The sequence below is a fragment of the Pteropus medius genome, unplaced genomic scaffold (genome assembly GCF_902729225.1).
Source record: "Pteropus medius unplaced genomic scaffold, Ma_sr-lr_union100, whole genome shotgun sequence".
Taxonomy (NCBI): Eukaryota; Metazoa; Chordata; class Mammalia; order Chiroptera; family Pteropodidae; genus Pteropus; species Pteropus medius.
This window is the reverse complement of record NW_024350926.1, coordinates 1,490,723-1,506,240: the sequence shown is the minus strand read 5'-3', so window position 1 is coordinate 1,506,240 and position 15,518 is coordinate 1,490,723. Positions and strand designations below refer to the sequence as shown.

At 36.8% G+C, this 15,518-nt stretch overlaps 1 protein-coding gene across 9 annotated transcripts in view; it reads left to right on the top strand.

Annotated features, from left to right (window-relative positions):
* The window catches only part of PDE7A (phosphodiesterase 7A), a 95,264-nt gene that overhangs the window by 60,099 nt on the left and 19,647 nt on the right, over positions 1-15,518 (top strand). For all 9 annotated transcript variants that reach the window (XR_005648327.1, XR_005648328.1, XM_039841760.1 and 6 more), the window contains exons 4-5: positions 10,410-10,561; positions 12,336-12,399. Coding sequence is in view for 7 of the 9 variants with exons in the window: in XM_039841760.1 (XP_039697694.1) it covers positions 10,410-10,561; positions 12,336-12,399 (216 nt within the window). In the remaining 2 variants the exon portion in view is untranslated. The remainder of the gene's footprint in view (positions 1-10,409; positions 10,562-12,335; positions 12,400-15,518) is intronic.

Sequence of the window (15,518 nt, the reverse complement as noted above, 5' to 3'; positions counted from 1 at the left end):
TATTACCACAATGTCTTTATCCAGTCATCTGTTGATGGGCACTTAGGTCGCTTCCATATCTTGGTTATTGTAAATAGCGCTGCAGTGGAAATAGGGATGCACATATCTTTTCAAATTAGTGTTGTGGTTTTCTTTGGATAAATACCCAGAAGTGCAATTCCTGGGTCAAAAGGTATACCATTTTTAATTTTTTGAGAAACTTCCATACTGTTTTCCATAGCGGCTGCACCAATTTGCAATTCCACCAACAGTGTACGAGAGTTCCCTTTTCTCCACATCCTCGCCAACACTTGTTGGTTTTTGATTTATTGATGACAGCCATTCTGACAGGTGTGAGGTGATATCTCATTGTGGTTTTAATTTGCATTTCTCTGATGATGACGACAAAGGCCATGTAAGACAAATTGACAACTAACAGCATTTGTTTCTATAGTATGTAAAAGTATGCAGTGGTCTTCAGGGTGAAGTTATGCTGTTATGAAGAATAAATCAGGTTTTGTTAAATAGTGTGAAGTCATGTATTTAAAAATATTTGAACCTAAAACTAATATGTCAGCTATACATCAATAAGAAAATATTTGATATTTGTAATAAATTTAGCATTAATGTTTTATTTTTCACTCAAAAAGACATTGCATGTATTATCTCATTTAATTTTCACAACAGTCCTGTGAGGTTTATTTTATAGTGAGGAAACTGAGCATCAGAGACCTTAAATAACTTTCCTAATGTCACAAGACTAGTAAAAATGACAGAGTGGGGGATTCAAACTCAGCTATATGATTCCAAAGCCCATTTTGCTGTACTGCCTCTTCGTGTTAGCATGGGCTACTCTACTAAAGAACATTGCCCTAAGCACTTTACTCGCCCTCCAATACATGCTAAACGTGAAAACTCTTCCAAGAAAACTTATCTCATAGATGTAGATAAATGTACTTATTCACTATTAACAATAGGCTTTCAGATATGGCTCCTGTTTTTTTTTTTTTTTTTTTTTTTTGTTTGTTTGTTTTATTTTGTTTTTTAGAAAATTAAAGAAAGGGGAGGTTAGAATATAGAATGTCTTCAGATTTTTTTATTCAGTTATTCAACATGGCCTTGTCCTAAAGCCTTACAGCACTGAATTAAAAAAAAAAAAAATTTTTTTTAAACAATCTTCAAGGGTAATTCATGACTATGTGCATCTAAATGGTTGTTATAGTTTTAAGGTGGCCGATACAGCGACTAAGGGCTCCCTCTTGTGGACCATTAAAGCAAATAGTGGTCAAGTCTCACGATCCGAAGGCTTTTCTGTTAAAAACGTCTTTTGTCTAACAGCTGGGTATCGGTGACATCTTTTGGTGTGCCATTTGGATGAGAAGAGAGTCTGTGGGAGAGTTGGGAGGAATACTGCTCAAGATGTTGATTCTCCAGCTCTTTTGTTCCCTTAACCAGTATTTCACGTTCACTTTCTAGTATGAAGGAAAAGCAAGAGAAAAACCTTGCTTCTAAATTTGCCTGCTACCCACATTTTATTTTTTGGCTCAGAGAAGCTAAGAATGGGTGGTTGGAAGCAATTCCCATGATCATTAACACGGCTCATTGAGTTTTGGTGGAGGCTGATTAGTTTGTTCATGGTCGCATAGTGAGGGAATGCGATGTTTTAGAAGAGAACCAGCAGAGCCACCAGCTCTTTCATAGTAACTTGATTAATTCACTGAGCCCTGTTGGCTTTCTAAGCTGTATTGGAATGTAGGTAACCATGTAAACTAGAACAAGCCTGAGTCTTAAATAGTCCTAGCCTGGCAGAATCTGGGCTTTAATAAAGAAAATTTTAGTCTGTTGTGTATTATGCTATGAAATAAATAATGGTGTGTATCACGTTACAGAATGAGCTCATGAGAAAGTATCGACAACGGGGTTAGACTATGTAATGTGGTCAGAGGGTGAGATTTCTAGTAATTGAATGAAAGTACTAGTTAAGTTCTCATAGTTATCATTTTCTGTTCTAGTTCCCTTTTATATGTTCCTAATTACTCAACTTCATATCCTTTTTCTTTAGTAGCCTCTACTTGCTTGTTTCAATGTAAGAATTTCTAATCATCATAGGGGGAAGAGAATGAGAGTAAGAATGTGTGAGTGTGTGTACAGAGGAAAAATGGAGCAAACCCAAAGAAACTAAAAATTTCCATCTTAAATGATCTCATGCTTCATTCTTGATTAATAGTTACTGATTCCCTAGATCACATTTTTGGAGCTATTCTAGGACAGTTCTGGAAAGCTCTCTAATTTTCTTTTAGAAAACTTATTGTCCAAAACTTATTTTACTTTGTTTCAGAAGCCATCGAAATGTGCTATGTGCTTAATCTACTTCTGAAGGTTTATTCTAAGGGAATCAATGAGGATGTGTTCAAAGATTTAGTTATAAGAATGTTTATTACAGAATTGTTTGTCAGAAAAATAAAGGTTAGAAACAGCCTAAGAGCAGAAAGATTAAGTAAATTATGATGATTTCATACCTTAGAATAATATATGACTAGTCAAAATGATGGCACATATGAGTATTTATTGACTTGAAAAAGGCGTTCATGAATTTTTAAGTAAAGAAACTACGAAATGTGTTCAGTAAAAGAAACTGTGTACACCTGCATATAGAAAATAATTCATAGAAAAGTATCTAGAGTGCCAGGCTGTTAACAGTGGTTGTTTCTGGATAGACAAGCCCTCCCAAACAACTTCTTCCCTTTCTCAAATCTAGGTTGAACAAAACAGAAGGCTTAGGGCAGCTCTTCCCAGAAGGGACCAGAAAAGGGATGGATGTTACTCAGAATGACAGGGTAGGAAGCTCTAGGTGTTGGTCTCTCCGCCAAAACAACCATTAAATGGTGGGAATGGGGGAAGAACAGAATCAACCATTTCAGGACTCAGTCCTGATTGGACATGTATGACAATCAAGAGTGCTTGATGAAGGAGCAGCTGCTGTTCTTTGGCAGTTGGTTGGTGTGCATGGACCGGTGATCCCCCCCATTCCTCAGCCTTTCTGTCTATGCGGATAGTGCCTCATGTTTCCGGAGTGGCTTGCTGAAGCCAGGGTTGGGCAGTGGGGACCTTGTCCTCGAAAAATATGAAGTTGCATATTTAAGTCAGTCTGGCAGATCCCTGAGGTATAGGTACAGACATTTGCCTTGGTTTGGGCCGTTTTGACTGCAGAGGTCTCACCCATGGCATGTACTGGAAGATTTAAAGAACCAGTACTTTTTTCTCACCCACCCGCTCTCTGCCTTTTGGAGCCAGGCGTTTAAGGAAATCTGTGTCCAGTCACTGGCTGACTGCAGAGATAATGGAACAGGAACTTTAGTGACCACACAAAGGCAAAAATAGTTTGGAAAAGTCACAATACAGATGGCTCCAGCCTACAGTAAAACAAGCAAAAACAAACAGCCCTGGAGAAGTGAGAGATTAGATTTCCAGTATAATCCTCAGAATGTCCAGTTCTCAATTAAAATAACTTAAAAACATACAAAGAAATCAGAAAGTGTGGCCAGCTGTATTAAATGCTCAATGAACCAAAGCCAACCATGGACAGAGAACTAAAGGAAATTAGGAAAGTGTTATATAAACAAAATTAGAATCTCAATAGGTAGAAATTATAAAAAGGAACTAAACAAATTCTGGAGCTGAAAAGTACAACTGAAATGAAAAAAATTAAGTAGAGGGATTCAATAACAGATTTCAGCAGGCAGAAAAAAGGATTAGCAGACTTAAAGATAAGATTATTGAAATTATCCAGACTGAGAAGCAGAAAGAAAAAGAATAAGAAATGAACGGCGCCCTGGAAACCAGTGGGGGTTCACTCTGCATACCAGTATATGAATCTCAGGAGTCCTAGCACGAGGAAGAAGAGAGAAAGAGGCAGAAGAGATACATGAAGAAATAAGGGTGGGAAATTTCCCAAATCTGATAAAGATATGAATATACACATTCAAGAAGCTCAGTGAACACTGAGATACATTTAAAATTTTGAACCCCAAAGACAAAGAATTTTAAAAGCCGCCGGAAAGAAGCAACTTCTAACAAAGAAGGGATCCTCAGTAAGGTTAACAGCTGATTTCTTAGAGGCCAAATGGGGGTGGGGATGATGGATTTCAAATCCTGAAAGGCCAGGAGGTAAGGGGAAGCCTGTCAACCAAGAATTCTATATCTGGCAAAAGTATCCTTCAGGATTGAAGAAAAGATTAACACATTTCTATACAAACAAAACCTGAGGGATTTCACTACTAGTAGATCTGATCTATAAGAAATACTAAAGGGAGTCCTTGAGGAGGGAATGGAAGGGGGTCCTAGAGAGTGACTTAAAGCCATAAGAAGGACGCTGATTAAGATAACTGCATAGGTAAATGTGAAAGCCAATATTACTTTATTTTTGGTTTGTAACTACTCTTTTATAAATCTATGTTAATGGCCACACATAAATAAAGATAGAATCTGTGACAATAACAATATTAAGAGGAAGAGATGAAGATTGTAGAAGCAGATTGTACATTACTGACATTAAGTCGATATTCAAACTGGGGTATTTAAAGTTAATCATAATCCCCAAAGTAACAACTAAGAAAATAACTAAAAAATATATAGAAAAGGAAAGAAGAGGGAATCAAAATGGCACAGTACAAAAGTCAACTAGATGCAAAGAAGGGCAATAATGGAAGAATTAATGAACAAAAAACAAAACACAAAGAGCAAATGGCAGAAATCCTTTATTAGTAATCACATTAAATATAAATAGATTAAATTCAGTTTAAAGGCAGAGACTGGAAATTGGGTTAAAAAGATAGTCCATCTGTATGCTGTGTAGAAAGGACTCACTTAAGATATAAGGAGGTTGGAAGTAAAAGAATGGGCATGACATGCAAATAGTAACCATAAGAGGGCTGAGTGGCTATCTTATTGTCAGACAGAGTAGTCTTTAAGTCAGAAAAGGTTACAAGAGACAAGGACATTGTACATTGATAAATGTTCCGTCTAGCAAGAAAATATAAATTAGAAACATACATACATTGAACCACAAAACTCCAAAATATATGAAGCACAGATTGATGGAATTGAAGGAAGAAACACAGTTCTATAATAAGGAGACTTTACGTATTTTCAATAATGAATAGAACAACCAGGCAGAATCAGTAAAGAGGCAGGACTTGAACAAACACTATAATCCAGTTAAACTTATCAGGCACGTGTGGAATACTCCGCACAACAGCAGAGCACACATTCTTAAATGGCCGTGAAACTTTCTCCATTATATAGTATATGTTAAGCTACAAAAGAAATCTTAATAACTTTTTTTTTTTTTTTTTTTTTTGGTAAAGGGGACTCACCCTGAAGTAGAAAGTTAAGTATTTTACTTGCCACATTTGGCCTGTGATCTGGCTGAGGAGGGGGTAGGTGCAGTCTCCCCAGGCCTAGTTTAGAGAAAGAGCGGGGGCTTGTAAGAGCAGTTTGTCTCTGGGAGAGGAGGAGAGGGCCATCTGGGGAGTGAAGCTCACAGGGCTCCCCTGACCTCTCCTAAGACCTCAGTTCCCAGCCCCATTAGCAACTTGATATAAAGAGTTAGTCCAGGAAAATGCAGCCCATTCAGTAATGATTCTTTAAATCAGAGAAACTGGCGCATCAGATAATTAGATTAAGCGAAAACGGTGGAAGAGAGGAGGACTTAACAGTGATTGAGGAGCTCTTCATGGAAAAGTGTTGTCATTGAACTCATGAAAATTGACCACACTTTCCACTGCTCACTTAAACTAAATGAAGCAATACTTTATTGTAAAGCACAAATTCAAGAACTCAGGGAAATAATAAGACAACAAAACGTGCATTCAGAATCAGATCATAGTAGGAGCAAAAATTTAAATATATTTCAGAAATGAGGACATTTGGTAGGAATACAAGATAGAACATGCACTAAACAAGATCATGAGCATAGTGAATAGAAATGAGAAAAGCAAGCAAAATGAATGGTGGTTAAAATTTGGAGAGAAAGCAAGATATAGCAGACAGGAAAAGGTGTTTCAACATAATAATAGAATCTCTGAATAAGAAAGCTAAAATAGTGGTGCAGAATAAATATTTAGAAATCGTTCAAGAAAAATTTTTCAGAAATAATAGAAGATTTAAATTTACATGTTGAAAAAGTGTACCACATACCAGGTGATAATGGCCCAGAATGGTTAACATGAAGTCTATCCTAGCAAAGTCTTGGACTTTAAAGATAAAGAGATATTCTCTGGGTAGCCATGCAGAAAGATCAAGTCACTTAAAAGGGGAAATAGTGGGTTTGCCTTAGATTTGGTAAATCTTAGTACGAGAAGACAACTGACACCTTCAAATAAACTCAAGGAAGAAAAATGAGAGCTACCAACTTTATATTTAGTCAATCTGACTTTCAAGTACAAAGACTGCCAAAAAAAGTTTTAAACATTTAAGAATACGTTGTTTGTGCGATTTGTTTTCATGAGCCCTTTTGAGGAAATCAGTACAGGACAAAACTAAGCAAATTGTAACTGAGGAAGAAGCCACGGGAAAAGAATTTGAATATTGAATATATTCAGTTCCAGAGCTGAACTTAAAGTGGGAATTAGAGCGAAAGAAAAAAAATAAGTGCTCTGGTAACAAACGTTGGAAGAGGAAAGGGAAAGAAGATGGGCTGTCGAGTGATTTCCTCTCGTGTAATAACAAGAAAATTAAAGGTGATATCTAAATAAGGTGTAGAAATATAAGCATATTTAACAAAATGAAGGTGTTTTTGCAAACTGTAAAATTGTAGCAACGCCCTTCAGCAGAAGGCTGGTTAAACAGATGCTGGTTCATTCACAGGATGGAATGCTCTACAGCCTTAGAACGAGGGGCGCTGATAGGCAAGCAAAAAAAAAAAGCAAGATGCCGGACAGGCTGTCTGCCATGCTCCTGTTTATGTAAAAGAAATAGAAAATAGGAAAATACATTTGACCAAAAAATTCAGGAAGGATACCCAAGAAACTTTAAGGAAAAGATCATCATTTTAAAGGCGGGCTTGGCAGTCTGTTGGATGGGGACCTTGGTACAGGGGAGGTTTTTTACTGTTTTTCTCTCCCTCTCTCCTTCCCTTCATCCCTTCTTTTCTTTTTTGGAACATGAGTGCATTACATATTCAAAAATTAGATTGGTGAAAAAAAAATCATATATCCCCTCCCTACCACCCCCCTGCCACACACCCACACACACCAAGTTCTGGTCCTGTATTAAGTCTTAGGCATAACTTTCGGTAGTTCTAGTTGCCATCTCTGCAAGTTCTTATGGGATTTTCAGTTCTTTCCAGAACTAAATCATCTCTAGTATAGGCTCCAAAGGCCCTTTGGGTGAAGAAAACACTTTTCTCTAGATGATTTGCTGTTTCATCTGAACAGGTTCTCTGTCCTTTCTTGACTATGAAATAAGCAGTAATTGTTAAGGCTGGCTCTGTCAGTAAGCAAAGGTCTGTTATCCTGTAGTGTAGGTTATTTTTAGAATTAGTCTTACTGGAAGGCATTGGGCTCCTGTGATGAGTGAGCATTACTCCTTGAGTTAATGTCTAATATTTATTCTCAACTTATCGTGGTCAAAGCAGAACTCTTGATAATAAGTCCTAACTTCAAGGCTCTGTGAAAGAGGAAAAAGATATGAATTATGGTTAGTTTTTTTCAGTTAAGGAATATGAGAGACATCGATAACTTGTGACTTGTCAGAAGTCACCCAGAAAATAGGAGTAAGGCAGGGGAGGGTACAACTATGACCTTGTGGATGGAGTCCTTACTTCCAGACAATGCCAGCTGTCTTAACCACTGACCTTGAATCCTGCCCTGTTGACACAGGGACTTAGCACAGTAGATTGAGTTGTTGGGATTTTTCTCTCAAATTCATTCATTTTTTGGATCTTATGCAGTTATTCTTCCCAAGAGATTCTAAATTTACTTCAAGGATGCATTAATTGAGACATATAATTTGAAAGCAGTGATCCTATTAGTGCTTATGTACGTGTACACACACGATGTCATGTAATTGCCAGTAATAGTTATCTTTCGTGTGTAAGAAAAATCAAAGTCATGCTCGTGACCTTGAACTCTTTTGGGTTACTTTTCCTTATTGAATAGAATATGTATCTTCTGCAACATTCTGTAAAACAATAAAGTACCCTGTAAATACAGAGGAGATGGTGCCATCATTGTATTAATTAGATCCCATCTGCTCCCCATATATTCGTGCCAGTCCCTTCTGTCTCTTCCAGATCTACTCTCTTCTAGGAGTAAGACTAGAAGGGCCAACATTAAATGCTTACATTCCTGCACATTAGCTTTTCTCTTTCTGTATGTATATGTGTATGTATGTATATGTACACACACACACACTTTCATCCCAGTAAGGTCAGTTTTTTGAATGGCGTACACTGAACTTTTATAATAAACATAATAAAACAATACTGTTAAGATATTAAAAAAAACTTATGACTGATACTGTGGACACAGGCTTTGTAAACAGACATCTGTGTTTTAGAATCCAGTTGTCACCCTTTATTGGCTGTATGACCTTGGGCAGCTTACTTAATGTCTTGTAGATTCAGTATTTTCATGTGTAAAGCAGAGGAAAATAATAGTATTTTCATGTGTAAAGCAGATTGTTGAGGGCTAAGTGAGATGCTTTTTGTAAAGCACTTGGAACATTGCTTTCATTGAATTAATTCTAGTTCATACATAATCACTTGATATTAATCTTTTTACCATTTTGGTTCTAGTCCTTATAACGTGAGTTATATTGATAAAGATCAACATTTAATTCCATAGTTGTTCAAAATATTTTCTGTTTTAGACTCACTAGAATGAAAAATGAGAGAAGCAAACCCCATAACAGTCTCTATTATTTTATTTCTGACTTAATGCGAGTATACAGGAACCTCAAAACTCATCAAATATTTTGAAAACAGTATGCATTCAACATTTATATAGTATGTTTTACATGTACCTACTTGGTACTGTTACTAGGCTTTGGAATACAGAGATGAAAAAAATAGTTTGTGCCTCTGTTGGAGGTCATCGTTTATGAAGGAGACAGATAAATAAGCAATTATAATATGATATCAAGTAGTACAATAGGTCTGTGCACAGGGGGCTATTACTACCCAGGGACAGTGCTTCCTCTCTCTCTTAGATGTGGACGGTGCATGTAGGTGTTCAGGTCTGCTTCCCAGGGAAGGTGACAACCTCAGTCAAGTTTGAAGCAAGCCAGAACCTGGAACGTAGTGCATTTTCTTCCAGGCTAAGGAGGTGAAGTTCATGATAAGATAATGAGTAGCCAGTGAATACTTGAGAACAGCATGATCAGATTTGGAACTTAGGGTCATTACCTAGAAGCACCCCTGCAAGCAGTGGCATCAGCATCAATTTCATCATCATCTACATTGCCACCATTTATTTAATACTTACTATGTATCTGACTTGTGTATGCCTTATCTCATTTAATCCAGCACTCTGAATTAAATATTTTCACCATTATTTTGTAGATAAAATAGAAGAGTTAGGGACTGGACACACGAGAGAAAATATGTTTGATTACCTGGCATTCCACCTGGTGATGCTCAGTTAATGGAAGTTAATATGAGAGATAATGATTTGTTGATTCTTAGTCTTGATTTTCATGTGTTTTATACTGTGAACATTTCACCGAATTTAGTTTGATTCTAGAATTTAAAGATAACATGTTCCCTACAAGATAACTTTTAACTCAAGTCTATTATTTTGTTTCTTGCTCAAAGAAACTTTGGTCTATTCTAACACTAGAAAGAAAAGTGGCTGTTAGACTTACACATCAGTCTCCAACACGGAAGCCTATCTTTCCTAGAATTTTTCATCCTACAGAATTTTTATTCCTATCCTTGAGAACTCTTACAGGCCAGAAACTGTTTTCCATTCCATTTTCTCTACTTCTAAATGAATTTACCCTAAGGAAATATTTGAAACGATACCTCATTAGGGTTTAAGATGTTGTGTACTTGTCGAAGTCTCATATGTAACTTGGGACCTGGCTTCTCAATATGAAACATAGTTCGAAACTAGATTTTGTCTTTCTGCTTCATAATATGTAGATAGTGTATTGAAACAATAAAGTAAGAGATGATTAGAACACCAATTATTCGTCCAGCCACACTCCTCATTATTAGCTTTCTAAATGCTGTCAAAGTTAGCCACTTACCCCTTATTCATAGTTCTTTAATTGAAAATACGAATAAAGCACCTCTTCTCTCCTAGAAATGTGGTGTGGTATAATGGTTAATTTAAAAAATGTATTTGTGTATAACTAGAAAAGGATGTTACAGAGATATGAGATGTAGTCTCATCTTGCTGTACTCACCTTTTACACCTTTATTTCAGCTCAATCTGAAATTGAAGTTTCTGTGTCTGCGAGGAATATCAGAAGGTTACTAAGCTTCCAGCGATACCTGAGATCTTCACGCTTTTTTCGTGGTACTACTGTTTCAAATTCCCTAAACATTTTAGATGATGATTATAATGGACAAGCCAAGGTATGTATAGCTTTTTCAAGAAAACGTTAATTTTCTTGATGAGTTTAATGAATACTTTTTTTACCCCATATGGTACTGATTAATAGAGCCTTTTTTTGTATGCAAAAGTTATTTGAGCCCATTTTTCAGGTTTTTCCTTTAGAACAGCTGTTTATTTTATGATTAAGTATTACAGAGCAAAGGAAATTGCTGAAGTAATTATAAATAAGTGAAAATGTTTTATTGTAATGTTAAATAACAGGTAGATCAGTAGAACATTAAACTGTAAGATCATACAGACTATTAGCGCTAGGAAGATTATTATGGATTATCTGATCTAAAATCTGTATTCAGTAGATAAAAACGATGGCCTAACGAGCAAAAGACACTTGTTTGAGCTCACGCAATTCATGTAGAGGTAAATTAACTCAGGAAGTTAGGTTTCATGACTTTCAGTCAAATCGTTTATAGTCTCTTTTATCAGTGAGATATTTTGAGGATTTCGATGTTTCTTAATTAAACCCAGTGATTGTGAGCATTATTTTCTCATGTAGTTTGAAATGTCTTAATGAAGGTGAAGGTTAGATGAGCTTGTTTTTGACCAAATGAAGATTTTTAATAATCTTGCGATATCTAATACTTCTAAAATTATTTTTTATTTAATATTTATAGGCCAGACTTTGAAATTTGTGTAGATAGGGCTGGAGTACCTTTATGATGACATTAAAATGAAAAAAATTGCTTCCCTGTTTGATAAAAGAAATCCATGAAGAGTGTTCATGGTTTTTTGAAATCTTAAAAATTTCACAAGGTCTGCTTTTTTAGAATGCAAATATTGGTCTGTGTATGGTTGTTAGTACTATCATAGTTAATCTCTACTAGTAGTATCTTGCTGTTGCTTATGTCGATTTAGTCATGAATGTGTATAACAACTTTGGGATACGATAAAACTTTTTTCTTAAAAATAAAGTCCACAGATTTTTCAAGTTACAAATATATAGTGTAAAAATGTAATCTATTTGTTTCTTACGGTCAATGTGGGATTTATTTGCGTGACTGAAATACATACCTAAAAATTAATGTAGTACGTGCTATTAATTATTTTATAAGGATGCTTAAAGGATATAAATAAATACCAATAAGTTGAGAGTGTTTCTTAAGGAAATGAATAACAAATAATTTAAACATAGTATAGGGTAGATGTCAGGTGCCTAGGATCCAGAATCAGACCACTTATTTTAAGATCCCAGCTCTGTTAACTTTTAGCTGAGCAAGTTGTTTACTTTTTGCCCGTTTCGCCATCTGTAAATGAGGATTGAAAACAATGCCTACCTGACAGCGTTGGTGTGAATAGTAAGAGTGAGTAAAGCACCTTTAACAGTACCAGGAATGTAGTAAGGACTCAGTTACTATAACTTATTTTCACTTGACTTAAAATCTAATGTCTAGACCATGCAACATTTGAGCCACACTCCTGTGATGTTCAATTATGTTAGAGTTCTTGAAAGTTCATGGGACTATAGGGTTAAATTGAAAGAAATAGTAACCTTACCTGTACATTCATTAATTGGACAACAAAATAATATTTGTTTTTTTTTAAATAGAGTTATTTCTTTTAGACTTTTTTTTTGGAGCCAATTGGAAAGGTCATGATTAAACGGACAGTGATATTTAGTGTTTTTTAAAGTAAATCAGTCACTTTCCATTTTCATTAACTTCTCCATGAACTATCTACAAAAGATAGAGAATGTTATTGAAATTAAATTACAGTAGGAATGTTTGGTTTTCATTTCAGTGTATGCTGGGAAAAGTTGGAAATTGGAATTTTGATATCTTTCTATTTGATAGACTAACAAATGGTAAGTGAAGAATTTGACTTACTCAAAGTAATGTGTTCTCCAGACTGCCACGTTGATGGCACAGCCGCTGGTGGATTGTCACTTTCACTTACTTGGGTTACCAGCTCTCTGCTGGCAGAGGGACCATCATTTTGTCACTTCTTTATGACTGCTATATAAGCCTAGAGAATCAGTCTTATAATTTTAGTTTTTGATTATTACTCTTAGCAGTAATCAAAAAATCATCGCCAGCGCTTGGCCATTCCTAATTAATGCTACTATTATTCATAACCTAAGTGAACATTTTTATCTTCTCGATTTTTCTTTTTTAGTTTCTTTTGAATTGTGGCCATTTACAGTGACATCTGACTCTGTATTCCCGCTTTGATAGCTGCACATGTGTGGTAGATTGATGACCTTTCGAGAGAGATCCTCCAGCTTAGTGCTTCTCTGGCTTTTGTTTCTCTGCACACTTGAGAGAGACGGCAGGTTGCGATAAGTAGCCTGGCTCCCTCCAGCACTGCCCTTCTAGAGGGGGCTTATCAGAATCTACAGAGTTATGGGTGGTTTGGGGAAAAAAACAGGTGATTTTGTTCTGGTCCCCTCCCCCACTCCCCCAGTTTTGTTTTGGGGGAGGGTTCACATTGCCTTATTCTCCTTGGGAACAGGAGCAGTTTTATATAAGGTAAAATTTTTGTCATAGAAATTTGGTGGCATGTGTAATTCAACTAGACTTTTGCCCCTTTTGTCTAAATCTTAATAAATTAAGCATTGTGGAGAGTATACTGAGAGGAAGTCGGTTCTGACAGTTCAGAATGAAATAAATGTGTGGTTCACTGCTGTGCTCGGAAGGCACTTTTTTCTTTTTTCTCATTTTACTTTGGAATGAAGGTCCTTTCGCGAGTAAGCCAAATATAGAAAATACAGCTTTATTCATCTGGAGAATCAGTGTGGGTCCATCTTTTCAGAATCACTACTTTATTCCCTCTAAGCTGCGTGACATGCATAGTGAAAATACCTTGGTCATCACCTCTGTCTGTCTGCGCAGTTAACAGAAAATCAATGGATCTTAGGCAAAAGTGTAAAGACGGTGAAGTTTACCTATCGGCAAAGCCTCCCTCCCACTCCCCTGCCTCTCGTTTCTCTCCGTCTCTGTTTCTCGCCTTTGCGCTGGGGGGACTGACTGTCGTCTTCCTCTCCCTGCCCACTTTTTGGCTGTCCACACAGGCTCAGCTGTGATATCGCTTGCACTGTTGTCCTTCCCGTCTGCCTTCCCCTTTTTGAAAATATAGGTGGTGAAGTATCAGGTGGCTCAGCTTCTTCTAGATCTGGGAAACTCCCCTTTCCTACCTCAACACAAATATGGCTTTAGGTTGTTACCTCAAGATAACACAAATAAGGCAGTGCTCCCCTTACTACCTGCAAGAGCTCACAGCCTATTCTTAGTCCACTGGGACATTGATCACTCACTGAAATGGTTGGTCGATCTCTAAATTTTATTTTTTGAAAGTGCTGGTCGAGGCGCTTGGTGATGAAAGCGGAGGTTGGAGTGTGCAGGGCGGGCGGGAGTAACAGGCCATTAGCCTCCGTTAAATTAACACTTTGCTTTCCCTTCAGTCACTCACTCCTTTTTGTAGAGACGATGGCTGACTGGTTTCTTCTTTAGGGTTGATGTTAGGAGTTAGTAAAAACCACCCATGGTTAGCTACCTACCTGTGATTTTATAGATGGTGGTAAATGTTTTCAGTTTACTACAGGCACCCAAAAGTTACAGGAATTCTGTTCATGAAGAGCTGCTGTTGAGAAACAAATGGGCAGAAGAAAATTCCTTTAATGTGGCATTATTTAATCACTGCTTTCCTTTCAAAACCACTCAGCCTGAAATGAATTCTGGATGATACACATACATGGTATCCAGGTGTATAGTTTTCCCTTCTTGCTTTTGCTCCAGTGCCTTCTGCGTTGCTCACTCTACTAATTTCCCAAATGATATTGCAGGAGAGGCAGGGAGGAGGCAGAACTCAGTGATCGCCTCCAAGACAGACGGTCCCCGCTTGTTGCTGCAGGGAGGGAAGTAGTTACTGTCTGGGAGGATGTATCTGATGTTTCTTTTTCAGGAAAGAAAGTTAGGTTATGTGAGATAGCAAGATATGCTGCTTGTCACCGCTGAAAGCTACCTGGCATGTGAGGAGCTTCATTCCAGGCCTGTGTGGTGGAGGTGGCTCTCTACTGCCACCTGCCGTCTGGAGTCACATTCTAAAAACTGTCAAGGGCCACAGCACCTTAGGCAGTTCTGTCCTTTGATATATTTTTATGAGGGTAACTTTTCTGTAAGTACAGTTTTCTTTTTCAAGAGTGTCTGTTTTCACATAAAATAAGTTCTTCTGTGCTTGTTTCTTGTTTAACGCATCAACTAAGCAGCACTTGTTTTGAAATGTTTCATTGATTTGTGTTCTTATTCACTGGTATTAAAATAATTGGTATCTTATAAACTGAAAATGAGAAAAAATGTTACATGCAATTTTTCATTTCGATGTGGATTGCACACTTTACTAGATCGGTTCTCGTCAGATTCCTGTGAAGTCCTTGACGGAGGACATTACTTGTGCTTTTTACTGCTGTTTGCTTGGATTCCAGAGGAGGGTATTTTACTATCAGATTGCAGCTTTCTTAAAACTTATTCTAGACCCTAGAAATCGGTAATTTGTTTCATTAGGTTTGGAAAACGATTTGGGGAGAACCCTATCATAACCTAAATATACAGAATGTATATACAATTTTTTTAAATTGGGATATTATTAACATATAACATTAGCTTCAGGTATACAACATAACGATTCGGTATTTGTATATATTGTAAAATAATCTCAGTAAGTCTAGTTAACATCTGTCACCATACTCTATTACAAAATTTTTTTTTCTTGTGATGACAACTTTAAGATCTACTCTCTTAGCAGCTGTCAAATATCCAGTGCAGTATTATTAATTGTAGTCACTATGTTGTACGTCACATCCTTATGACTTATTTATAACAGGAAGTTTGTACCTTTTGACCCCTTCACCTATTTTACCCCTGCCAGCCCCTACTTCTTACATCCACCAGTCTCTTCTCTGTATTTACAAGCTCAGATTTTTGTTTT